General features: G+C 41.0%; 2 protein-coding genes across 2 annotated transcripts; both read left to right on the top strand.

Annotated features, from left to right (window-relative positions):
- The first annotated feature begins 26 nt into the window (after nucleotides 1-26).
- On the top strand, nucleotides 27-4,773 carry LOC5507017 (inositol polyphosphate 1-phosphatase). The gene is made up of 3 exons (XM_001627615.3): nucleotides 27-380; nucleotides 979-1,246; nucleotides 3,613-4,773. The coding sequence occupies exons 1-3, from the start codon at nucleotides 174-176 to the stop codon at nucleotides 4,302-4,304; spliced, it is 1,167 nt and encodes a 388-aa protein (XP_001627665.2). The 5' UTR covers nucleotides 27-173; the 3' UTR covers nucleotides 4,305-4,773.
- Nucleotides 4,774-9,209: 4,436 nt separating this feature from the next.
- Nucleotides 9,210-13,127, top strand: LOC116614455. The gene is made up of 2 exons (XM_048730531.1): nucleotides 9,210-9,667; nucleotides 12,393-13,127. The coding sequence occupies exons 1-2, from the start codon at nucleotides 9,212-9,214 to the stop codon at nucleotides 12,864-12,866; spliced, it is 930 nt and encodes a 309-aa protein (XP_048586488.1). The 5' UTR covers nucleotides 9,210-9,211; the 3' UTR covers nucleotides 12,867-13,127.
- The last annotated feature ends 517 nt before the right edge of the window (nucleotides 13,128-13,644 follow it).

Raw genomic sequence — 13,644 nt, 5'->3', positions numbered from 1 at the left:
TAAAAAGAAATTTCCTTAGTGCATGGAACAATTTTTGAGTTTTGGAAGGGAAAATGTGTGTTATTCTGTAGTCAAAATTATCTCATGGGATACCCAAAATGCTTTGCGCACAAATGTAAACAGAAGGAGGTCTTCGAAGCGACGGAGTAGTTCCAGAATTTGACCTTTAAGCTATGATGGATAATCTCATACGAGTTCTTCTTCGCACAAGTGAGAAGTCTGCGAGTATAGCTCGGGCTTGGATCACGCAGAAGGAACTTTTTTCTTTACTGGTTGAAGAAAAAACGGGCAAAGAGAAGAACGAACGGTTTGTAGCGGATTTCAAAACCTTGGCCGATGTTATCGTACAAGAAGTTGTTAAACGCGATGTTATTCAAGAGGTAAATAATTAATATATATATTTTTCAAATATTGAATATCATTGTACATTTATATCACGGTTAGATGGAAAATTATATGCATGATGCACATATACATGTCGAGGTCCGTATTTTTCGACTACCCGAGTTAATTTATTACCGGAATCGGGTATTTAACCTTCCATGAAATTCTCGATAAAGACGTTTTATCAGCCTCTTTGAAAAGATCTATCTATTTGCATAAGCCTTCTTACTTGCCCTAATTCAAAACAATTTTCTTAATCCTTTGACGCATAAGAGGGAAAAGAAAGGTTAAGCCTAAGTTTTTTTAAAGCCTAATTTTTAGTGCACACGAACAGTTCAACGTATGCACGGTCGAGAAAACTTCGGAAGCGGAGGGGGTGGTCAAGGGCCAACTCGGAAAAAGAATAAACAAAGAAAATCTGGACTCAGTTTGATTGTGATGATATCATCAATGCTTTTCTTTAAAAAATGTCCAGGGTATGGATACATCAGAATGGATCTATAGATATTTTGTGGCATAGCAACTTTGGTATTGGCTTCTATAATACTCTTTATACAGCATTTATGTTTATTTTAACTTTTGATTTCTCATCAGTTTCCACATCTTAAAGGGCACATTCATGGTGAAGAATCTAATAAATTCACCCTCAAGGATGGACACACTATTACCATAGCAATACAAGACACACCCAGGGCGACAGCTGAACATTTAGGCCAAGTGCTGCCTGGACATGAAGCTGCCACCCATACACTCGCCGACATCATTCACAATGATACAAGTCATGATGATGATATGTTGTCAGTGCAATCAACTGATGGAACTCTTGATCTGGGAAACATTGGAATTTGGATTGATCCAATTGGTAAGAAAATGACCACACACACAATCAGAAAAGGAGCTATTAGTGGGTGTTGCTTAGGCTCATAAAGAGAGCATTGAAATATAGGGGGGAGGGGACGATCCTGTGACATTACGGGACTGTTCATTAACCCATTGACTCCTGGCTTTTTTGGAGCTGAATTTACAAAAAACAGACTGAAAACAGATACCTCCCCCCCTATTCTGAGTTTTATACTGCCCGTCAAAGTCAAACACAGCTGCACCTAGTCAGCGGTATCCAAGCTTTCCAACAGTGCTTTGCGGTCCCCACTTTTAATCCCTCGTCGTTGTGCTGAAGCCAGCACAAGTTGATGGTTGCTTGTATTTTTCATCAAAAATACAGCTATGAGCATATTAGGAGAGTGTCTCAGGACATCATGAAGTCTTTTGGGGCATAATTGAGTGCCTTGCTTATGGATATTTGCAAGCAAAGGTGGATTCATGATGATTTTTTCTTGTTTGGCTTTGCCCGGATGAGAAAATAATTTTCTAATGAATCACCACAGCTCTCCTAAATGGTGTCTTTTCTGAAACCAAATTGATTCCAAAATTGTTTACACTGCCATTCTGGGTCTGTATGACCTGGAATTGATTTGTTTGGGTTCGGGGTGAAAAGACTTATAAAAAACCATCTGACTTTGGGGAGAGGAGTGTTGACTGGCCCTCCCCTCGTGAATTTTCCCCAGGATCTCCCAGAATGCTTTGCAATACCTAAAGACATTTTCGTGGTTGTACAATCCTTCAAGGAATGGACATTGTGTTTTGAGGCCAAGGAAATGTACCTGGAGGATCAGAATAAAGGTATCTATTTGTGTCTTGAGCTGTGTTTGCTGATCTCTCTCCCTTGTGTGGTATTTTAAGCGTTTTATTGAGAGGGGTGATTCTGCTTTTCTTTCCTTGTTCGATTTGAGATTTGTCAAAGAACCTGTGCTATTATTTGGCTTAAGAGTAGATGCCAACACCTTGGTTGGATGCATATCTGCAAGACCATTTAAATATCCCTTAGACTGATGCCTGAGTATCTTCATCTTGTTGTGTTTATTTTGCATTTATGAATTTTTTGGGTTAAGGGTACTTCCCAAAGCCGGTACAGGCCGGTTGAGGGGTCAATGTGTTTAATACAAATTTTTTTTGTGCCCCCCCCCTAGCCTAGTGCCCCCCTTAAACAACCCCTAGGATTTCAGACGTGCTCTAGGGATCAAGCTATAGGTAGATATATAATGAATAAAATGAACATTTTCTTCAATAAAGAAACATAGTCTGTAAGTTGGGGATATGCGCTAAATTACATACAGGCCTGTGGTTATATATCTTGGATTTTGAAATGGGAGGGATAAGTAGTGACAGAATCAAGGGGTTTGATGTGCACCCCCTGACTTTAAATTTAGAAGAAATGTATGGGAGCTGATATCCACAAATTCACCTTAAACCATATGTTTTATATCTCTGGCCCCTGTTAGAGTGGTTTTTAAAATCCTGTGCAACAAAATGTAATTGTTAAAGTTTAACATTCAAGCCAGAACAAAAAAGAACAAAGACATTACAGTGTACTATTACTAAATAAACTAAATAGTATTTCACAGGTTTGATAAAAACCACTCTAGCGTTGCTTGCATTTGACATGCCTGTCAACTTTCCTGCATTAGTCTCAAGAATTTTGACCCTTCTCTCGCTCTCCTGTGTTGGGCACCAAATCTCCCGCTTTTTAGCGAAAACTTATTCTAAAGAAAATCGTCATTTTGCCTATTTCCTATTAAATTTTTTAAAACAATAATTCTCTTGTGTAGTGCAATTTCTCTAACACCCTCGATAGATCTATAAGTGGATTTGTTAGCGAGAGCTTTCTATACTGCAAATGCCTGCTGTTATTCCCACCCCTCCCCCCAAAATGAATATACCCCACCCCTCCCCCAAAAAAATTCTCAAACCTTGAGATTTCAATTAACAGGTATGAGTTAAAGCAACACAATTTGGGTTTTTGGGTTTGGGGTTATTTAAAAATACGCTGACCCTTTCCAATTGGAGTGCTTTCCAACTGCCACTTGACTCATGTAGCGGCTGGTCAGTCTAGCCTGCTAGCTGGTTCTCATTGTGGGTTATTCGGAAATGTTTTATTTTCAAATATTGGGAACCCTGTGTCCAGCGCACCTCAGCCTTCGTGCGCACACAGGGTTCCCAATATTGAATAACCCACAATGAGTGCCGGCTAGCAGGCTACCGGTCAGTCACATGGTTGGCACATCACCTAATCATTGTTCAGCTGGTAATGCCATTGTGATAGCCCGTCTTTTCAAGAGATCGCATGAAAAGGTCAATTCCATTAAAGCCAATTATTTATTTCTTACACAGATGGAACTGCCCAGTATATGAGTGGATCCCATGGAGTCTTCACAAATGGCCTTTTGGCTCAAGGACTCCCCTGTGTTTGTGTTCTTATTGGTGTTTATGATGAAATCACTGGGCAACCGATAGCTGGAGTAATCAACCAACCATTTATCAAGTACAATGAGACAACACAGACATGGACTGGTGGTAAAACTTGGGGGTATTCACTCCCTGGGTGCAACAGAACATCAATTAAAAACATTAACAGGGAAAATAATAACATGGATGATAGAAGAACACTCACAGTAACCAATAGTGCAAGTGAAACAGAAGATGTTATAAGGAAGCTAAAGGAAGACGGAATATCGTGTCTTACAATGTCAACTGTTGGCTACAAACTACTCAAAGTGATTGACAGTACAGTTGATGCCTATGTCCTTAGCAGGGCGACTTCATTCAAGTGGGATACCTGTGCTGCGCATGCTATAATCAGGGCTATGGGGGGAGGGGTGGTGAATTTAGGGCAGGCCCTAAAGAGTGGTTTAGTCAAAGAGGGTGCCTCAAATATTGAAGATAAGCTAAGGGAATTACAGATTTGTTATAGTAAGCCGGACCAGGAAAACTACAAGCCTGGTAAGAAATGGAGTAACTCTGGAGGACTTGTTGCTTACATGAGATGTGAAGATCTTTTAACAGTCATCAAAGCCCTCACCTAAATTGGCAATTTTATTGTATCCACTTATTAGAAAGCTATATTTATATTTCTTACACTATTTTAGACATTTTAATGAATGGTTACACTACGTGGCACCCTGCTAGCAAAGCTTTCTTCCTGTTTGTTTCTATCATTTTGCTTATCCGTGTCGCGTCTCTGTTTTTTCGCGTTTTCGTATGTTGGTAGTGGCATATTGATTTGTGATCTCAAAAAAAAAAAAACGAAGGCGCGGTTAAAAAGGCCCGAGCCCCGCCCCCATTTTTCAAATGGAGAGAAATTCCAATATGGCGGCCATTACCGTTACGAGCCCAGTCAAGAAAGAACACCGCGCCTTCGTGTTTGTATTAATTTAAACACCTGAGGTTACCTATATATTACCGCCAAGGGGAAGCCTTCGAAAACCGGGATAAAATTGTTTTACGATATTTGACACAAATTCATGAGTACGGGAATAAATTGATTTTTACATACATTTTTTACAGTGACTACGCACCATTATTGGAAAGCTTCGCGCTCTTATTTCCGCACGAAAGTGACTAAATGCTATTTATTTTGTCTTAAATATTCACAATGCTGTCCATACCTATTGCCTTCTGTTCTCAAGGACTCGAGTTCCCGTTCTAGGAACAGCAAGCGCAAAAAAACATTGCTGCTTGATATTATTCTGCTCGAGCTTGCGCTCCCTCTTTGGGTCTTCGCACGCGGCCCACAGCTCCTATGTCACCAAATTACGACCGATAGGTGTTCCAAGCAATGTCTTCATTATGCGCTTATGGAAAGTTCAATTATTATCCCGGGGGGGGGGGGGGGGGAACGTGATGATTTTTATAAAAGTAAAAGATAAAAATAGTCCCCCCCTTCAGAAGGAACAAAACTTTCCACGCCCCATGCTTCCCCATATTTTCGGTGCCCCCCCCCTCCCCTCCAGAAAACCGAAGACAGAAGAAGCAAAGGAAGGAACGCAAACGACAAGGTCAAAGAAACATAAGCAAGAGATTAGCTGCAAGCTGGCCAGAAAGTGAAAGGGAAAGAATTCGCTGAAAACATTAATTCAGATATAGTGAAGGCACTCAATTTCTAAGACGCGACTAAATCCAGGTTGTCGACCTTATAAAGGTTGATGTTATATATGATGCAGAAGAAGCAAAACGCTTTTCATTCTTCTCCTTGCGAGAAAAGCGAAGTACGAGAAAGGAAAGAAAGAGAGAGAGGAAGACATCAAATCAGATATTAGCGAGAGGATGTTGATGACGAAAAATGAGCACTGATAGCACTAGAAGGTTTTTTTAATAATTTTAAATATGGAACATAAGCACTATAAATAACATATATCGGAAAACATGAAAAAAGGTAATAATAATAATAATAATATATGTTTATTTCTACACCATTGCAGCTATCATGGCTGAATTACAAGTGAGAGGTCGTCACACAGAAACTAACAATAGCGCACAGTCACAAAATCTCTAAACCTACAAGTTTTAGCTTGCGGTCCTATTATTTTCTCATTTCCTGATCTCAAATTATATCCATGTTGGACAGTTGTCATGTTATTAACCACAGATTTTAAGGGTTCAACAGTTTTAGCTCTTGCCATAAATTTCCGACATGCTTCATCCCTTCTCTCAGACAAAAATTGGAGAGACGTTGAGGCAAGGGCACTACTATAGCTCGTATATTCGTGCCTTAGAATGATTTTTAAAGCTCTTTTCTGTATAGACTCCAGGTGCTCAGATAGGTATTCCGGTAGAGCAGCCCACACCGGCGACGCATACTCGAGTACAGACCTTATGAGCGCGCAATAAATAGTACACAAATCATGTACTGATAAGCCAGCCTTTTTGAGAAGTCTTAACGCGTACAGGCGCTTATTTGCCTTACTGAACACGTGTTCTACATGATTCTTCCAAGACAGGTCATGACTAATGAAAACTCCAAGAAACTTGTAGCAGGTAACCCTTTTGATAGTTGAGCCCATTAAATTGAGTGCACATGTGGGAGATGGTTGATATTTTAGGAAATTAATTACTAGCTCCCTACACTTGCTAGGATTTAATCGCATGCCGCGTTGTGTTGCAAACCCACAGATTTCATTAGCGATAAAAGGAAGGTAACTAGGCGAGCATCTTGGTACAACCTCATAAATAGTGGTATCATCAACATATTTTACCCTATACGGCCAGTTATCTACTAATCTGTTTACTAAGACGGCAAATAAGAGAGGCGCGATTTTAGTGCCCTGAGGGATACCCCCATGGGGACGTACATACTCAGACAAAACCCCATTGATCATGACTCTTTGAGGTCTAGCAGTAAGAAATGCACTCACCCATTGCTTAAGATGGGCATCTACGGCCAGAAGGTCAAGCTCTTGCACCAATACATTGTGGTCTACTAAGTCATAACCTTTCGAAAAATCGGCAAAAAATATACGAATATAATTCTCGCCTCTGTCTAAAGACTCAAGTATTGTATGCAAACAATAAATTAATGCTTGAGTGGTGGATTTTCCTTTCAAAGAAAACTGCCTAGAGTCCAACTTATCAATTACTTGCTTAAATAGAGACTGTAGGGTGAATCCTTCAAGGACCTTGGCGAGCTGAGATGTTAACGTTATGGGCCTTAAGTCATCCTGTGGTTTCTTGGGTGGAGAACACTTAGGGATAGGGCGGATGATTGATTCCTTCAGCTGATCTGGTACGCATCCCTCTCTCAGCGAAGAGTTATACAGGTCGCAGACAACCGGTGACAGTTCAAACGCGAATTCCTTCCATATTCTATTTGGCACAGGATCTGGACCAGGGGATTTCTTGATTTGGATGTTATTCAAAGCTTGATAAACAAGTCTAGGAGTTATGAGAAGGTCATCAGGCACAGGGAATGGTATTGGTTCCACAGGTACCTCTAGTGGTGCAAAGTTAGCAGTCAATGAGTAGAGGAACTCATTGAACTTCCCACAAAGGGCCTCAAGGGTAGGAGTGTCACTATCAATTAACTGATGCCACCACTCATACGTGTCAGTGAGCCCTCCCAGACTTTTGACACTTCCCCACCATTTAGATACGTTTGAGTCCTTTAATGCTACAACCTTGTTCTTATAAAACTTCTCCTTAGCTGACACACACTCCCTTTGTACCCTGTTTCTCATTTCCTTATACTCTCTGGAGTCCTTTCCATGATGTGACAAGGCTTTCTGTCTCTTTGAAATAAGTGCTGTGATCTTAGGCGTAACCCAGGGTTTGCTTGTACAACACACCTTTAGTCTCTGTAAGGGTAAGTAAGAGTCAATGGCAGAGGTTAAGATTTTGTAAAGCTCATTGAGCTTATCCTCGGTACAAGTTAAGTTGGTCACACATCCCCAGTCGAAGCCAGTGATCCACCTCCCGAAAGCACACATAGCACTTTCGCGCATGTCTCTCCTCCAGATTGTCTTCTTAACTGCTCTAGGACTCATTATCTCCATGGCTGGCTTAACTAAAACGGCAAAATGATCACTGTTGCCAATTTTGGATAGCTGGCACGGAGGATGGAAGAATTTAGGTTTATTAGTCAGAAACCAGTCAAGCGTGCCAGTATCTCTAGTTAGTACAGTTATTATTTGACTAAGGCCAGTCTTAAACTTGACAGACTGCTCTTTAAGACCAGTGCTCAGGTATATAGGGTGTATACAGGTTTGCATTGCATAGATAAAACTTGGCTTTAATATGTATCCTGGACTCCAGGATTGTGCATGCCAAATAACTGTTCCCAAACCTTGACTTGAACCAAGAGGTCTGATTTTACAGTTGGTCAAATTATATAGAAGAGACAACTCCCAAAGAAATTAGTGACCCCCCTTTCTAAAATCCATACACTTTCGACGCCCCCCTTCAGACCTCGAACATGTCTCGAGCCCCCCCCCCTCCCCCCCCTAGTATCCTCATGCCTCCCCCCTTGGGATAATAAATTAACTTTCCCTTAGTAGCTCAAACCGGTGTATGAGCCTGTAATTCAACTCAGGCGGTAAAGCTAAAAAAAAAAGCAATAACAACGACAACAGCAAATACAACAACAGCAGACGGGATAAGGCTTTGAGGGAGTAGGAGGAACAAGACCCCATCCCCACCCCTCCCATGGTGCTCGGCATGTACACCTATTTACACTCGAAGAATCCATCTGTCGTTGCCCGCAATGCTTCAAGGGTATCTAATAAATAGAAACATAAGCGAAGATAAAAGCAAATACGGGATTAGAAAGCTTTAGCATTCTTGTGTAAGTAAACATTTGCACGCCTCTCAGAGACCCGGATTCAGCCATTTATACGTTACTCATGAACCACCGAGGGTTACAATACGTTGCTTGTCGGGTGCAACCTTAATTGAAAAAAAATTATAATGGAATGCGTCTTTATTTCTTTATCGTCTTTTGCAATAAAGATTCGCGCTGAATAGGCTACAATAAAGTACAACCACATTACAAGGTGCCTCTACTACATTTCTTTTGCCTTCTAGGGTCAACTCAACTGGGTTGAACGATTGCACATGCTAGGCCTGTTTTATGTAATCATTACCCATCAGCGATGTAAAAGGAGAGCAATAAAAAAGCAACGAATTCCTCTCCCGACATGTTCGACAAGGTGAAGCACTTGTCTTTTCACATAAGACTATGGAATGCATGGTCACCATGGCAACAGTACTAGACAAAGCGCGGTACGTGACGACACATTTCGCAAAGGCAATAGGCTCTCGTGGGTTTTGATTGACATTTATCAAAACATTCGCGAGTTTTTGCGAAAAGAGAAAGCTATAAGCACATATATTTTTTTCTATTAATCAGTTATTCAGTTTTTAACAAAATATTTGCGATGCACATGTTTTAAAAAGGAATATCTAAAAACATCATCTGTGACCCAATAAGAGCCCGGGTATCATGTTCCCATGTTGTTCGAGCTTTTGTGTCATAGGGCAGACTTCAGTACACACGACAAAGCGAGCGCTTGTCTCAGTACATCCTCCGCTCTCGAAAAAATGCTTAAAGCTAAGTCGCTGTGGTGTTAACGGCATGGAAATCCATTCTCGCCACCCTATAATCCCCTTAGTAGTGGGTGCACTGCTTGTTACGTCTATTGGGGCAGGGATTTTCGGCGTATGGGCCGTATTTGATGTGATTCCCTCGACTGTGGACAATGGCTTCGTGGAGACTAAGTGTTTCGTATTAAGCAGTAAAGTAACGGGAGAAGTATCGTGCCCTTGCAGCGATGACGGTTTAACATGCTCCGATGTTTACCCTTGTGTAGAGATAATGGTAAATATAAGCTCCACTGGCAGCGAAACGAAAAATTTTCAGCTCTATCGTGACATGCGAGGGAAAACCTTTACCGACAAGGTAGGCATTACTACTGAACTCTACTCCTTTAAACCTTTGCATAACAAACAAATACGGTAAAACTGACTGAAGAATCAAAAGGTTTAAAATATAATCGCGGTTTTTCAGTAAAAATTAGGCTTTGCCTTTTCAAAGAAATGACTAAAATCTTTAGCCATTCGTTTGAAAAAAATCACTTAGTCAATTCTACCGTCTTCAATAAACGCTAAGTGGATTACGGTGTCATGATTGTTTAGTTCTAATGCGTTTTGGAGTCTGGGAGTAATTGTCAAATATTTGTAAGAGTTCGTGCGTTCTTTATGCTCAATGAGAATCCGACTGCTAAATTATTCTGTTGTCAATTTTTGCTGGAGTAATTTGTAACCGCAACGCGACCTAGACAGCACGATTTGATGGCTTTGCTACTAATCTACTACATTTTTCATAAGAACCTTCCAGCCTGAGAAGAACGTCCAGCCTGAGATTTCACCAAATTTTAAGAACATGCTAAGAACATACTGAGGCTCAGATAGCAGAAAAAAGTTCTTTTTTAGTCCTGATGCGTTCTAAAATGCAGGATCAAATTGTGCTCATAGTAACAGAATCTTATTATTGCTATTGATCATTAGTGTAATTCATTGGGCATTGTATTCTCACATACACTACAATGTAAGAACATCGTATGTTCGGCCTTAAAATGTTCCAAAAATAAGAACGGCCCAGCCTGAACTGAAAATTAGACGTTCTAAGTGCATACCATACTGCATACGTTTATCTGTTTTTCTAAAAAAAAATGCGAAATAAAAACTTTATTTGACGCTCATGGGTTTTACATAATCTAGTTTTTTTATAGATACTCACAATACGAAACCAAACTTTAAAACCCACTATAAAACTGATAACATCTTTGACTTTTAGTGCCAAAAAACCGTTGCGCCTTTTTTACATGTGTAGTGCTTGCCACGTAGGTATTTCACATTCATTTAGATATCTCTCCGAGCGCGAAAACAAGACGATTATATCACCATATTTCCTTAAGGGCGATCTGATTTTGATAGAAAGGACGACGGCATGGCCGTGATGGCGGCCTCGTTCGTCATGAAGGCTTTTTGCTTCGAGCCATTTTCGAATCTTTTAAGATTTAAAATCTTCAACAAGCCCCAAAGTGCTAATATTATCAGCTAATATCATCAAATCGTGAAATCGGGTGGTGCGCGGACTAAATGGAATAACGTTTTTCTTGTCATTATGGGGAGAAAAGGAACACCTTAAATAATAATTAAAGTATTTTTGAAATGCTTTTTTCCCTTTTGGTCAAAATATTGGTTAAAAAGTGTGTAGGTAGGCCCTTGGACTTGTGCACAAAAAAGTAAAAAAACTGTCATAAAAACGCAGCTTGCAAGATATTTGAAAAACTTGCAAGATATTTCCTGAGTTCTGGAGACCTCAAGCGAATTCCGACCCCGAAACCGCATCCTGACCGTCATGCATCGCGCGGCGTCTGGGTACGAGGCTGTTTATGCCGTATTTCTAATGAACACACCCATACAGAGACAGATCCAGGGGTGGGAATGGGGGTGATTTTGCACCCAGAATAGGTTGTTCAAGTTTAAGCCACCTCTCTCTCTCGCTTATTATTTTTTTATAAGTACTTTTATTGTTTGATACATTCACTGTACGCCGTTGTATTTTGATCACACGTGAAACTATTGAGAAAATTAAGTAAAATCTATGTATAATCTCCGGCTTTATAGTAGACCCCTGGTATGAAGTAACTGCCTTGAAGAACAGTTTAAAATAACTTAAATACCCCGTGATTTTGACAGAAAAACAGAGGAGCAAAGTTAGAAGTTCTCTATTTAATTGTGTATCAAGTAAAACTTTTGCACTAGTGTTTTAGTTGCTGTACTTAGCTTATTACAGCGCATTAGCATCGAGTCGACGGTGCTTCCCGGGTCTGTGCTCAGCGTTTAGTGAACTAAAAGGGCGTGTTTTTAGATATTAAATGTGGCATATTATTTTCGGGGTGTCAAACGGCTTAAAAGAAACGGTTAGGCTGTATAATCGTACTTCCCTTCGCGCCGCCATTTTGTTTCAAGTGATAGCTTGGCATACAAATACCAAGGGGGAGGGGGTGGGTACTCTGCTGTGATTGGATAATTTTTTTATTAACAAAATGCATCCAATTTTAGTTATGATCCTAACTGATTAGGGTTAGTTATGAAAAACTCCGAAAAGCATTCACGTCAAACCTTTGAGCATCAACGCATGATTTCGAACGACGGTTGCGATTATGTTTACTTCACGAGTCAAATGCTCTATTTCCGGTCGTTTCTAGGCTTTATTTGGGGCCGGATTGCGGGCTCATAGAGAATAGCTGAAAAACGAGCCCACAAGAGTCATGAATGAAAATAAGTTCATATTTAATTAAACTGTGACATCCTTCTCAATGGCAATTCCGCCTTCTCCCATCAATTTAATGTGAATAGCTGGGATTTTGAAAGGGTCTAATGAAATACTGCGGAAACTGCACCTTCTACAAGAACGTACAACAGACTCACTATGAGACTGGCATGAATCATTCTTTCCTTTCCCGTAAGGAACTTTCTTTCAGTGACCCCATTGCCCATCATGCCGGCGCTTTCTTTAAACGCCCACGAGGCACCTGGAGATCGTCTGAAAAGTAGACTGGCTCTCCACACAAGTTTTTTTTCGCATTCATCATTACTTCTCTTTTCTTTTCCAGTGTTCGTACTACCCATTCGGTAAGGCATGCACAGGCAATGCCACGATGACCAAAGTTCCAGCGCTCCTCTTCAAGCTTGCTAAAGGTCGCGTTGGAAGTAACTACACGTGCTATACGGACGACCTCAACAATCCCACCCTCGTGGTCTCTGAGCGCAACACACGTGACATTCACGTGATGGCCGTGTTCATCGTCAGTCTTATCCTGTTCTTTGTACCCACAATTCTACTCAACGCGTTTTTTCTGTACAGATGGAAGTTCCTCGCCTACCTGACGTCAACCATCGCCCGGCATAACCGTGTGGCTGTCGCCCCGCCCTTTGATATAGACCCCATGGACAGACCCGCTAATAGTCGCCACAGTCATCGCTTAAAAAAGCTACAGTTTGTTGAGGAGTCAATGGCTAGAAGCGAGCACCAGAATTCAAGTGTCATCAAAGAGGAGAACCAGGAATCAACTGTTATCAAGGAGTGACTGAACTAGAACTCGGCGGTTAACAAGATGATAGTTGGAAGCAATGCACGAAATATTAGGGTCTACAGAAGATACGAAAAAGGATGTATATATTTAATATTTTTGTCACCCAATTCTTATACGATCCTTTGCTGAAAATACCGAAGTAAGTAGATATTTGCTGACATTCGAAGATTCCGGGTAAAAAGTATCCGTTAGATACCAAAAGATGTATGCCAATGATGTTACATATCTTAAAGTTGTGCCTTGTTCAGATACAAACGCATGTGTGTTACTTGTCTCTGTACAGTATGACGTTGCCCGTCTCTATAAGACCTAACCTGTCTCCGTATGACGTAATCCATTTTTTTGTGACGTGACCCGTCTCTCGTAACACGTCCCTGTACGACGCAACACGTCCCTGTATGACGCAACACGTCCCTGTATGACGCAACACGTTCCTGTATGACGCAACACGTCCCTGTATGGCGCAACACGTCCCTGTATGACGCAACACGTCCCTGTATGACGCAACACGTCCCTGTATGGCGCAACACGTCCCTGTATGACGCAACACGTCCCTGTATGACGTAACACGTCCCTGTAAGACGTAACCCTTCTCTGTTAGGAAGTGATCCGTTTCTGGTATGACGTGACCCGTCTCTGTTATGACGTGACCTGTCTTTGTATGTCGTAACATGTCTCTGTTATGACATTACCCGTCTCAGTTTTGACGTGACCCGTCTCTGTTATGACGTGACCCGTCTTTGCATGACGTGACCCGTCTCTGTTAGACGTG

The sequence above is a fragment of the Nematostella vectensis genome, chromosome 7, assembly GCF_932526225.1.
Source record: "Nematostella vectensis chromosome 7, jaNemVect1.1, whole genome shotgun sequence".
Taxonomy (NCBI): Eukaryota; Metazoa; Cnidaria; class Anthozoa; order Actiniaria; family Edwardsiidae; genus Nematostella; species Nematostella vectensis.
The sequence above is the reverse complement of the archived record's forward strand: the minus strand, read 5'-3'. Positions and strand labels throughout refer to the sequence as shown.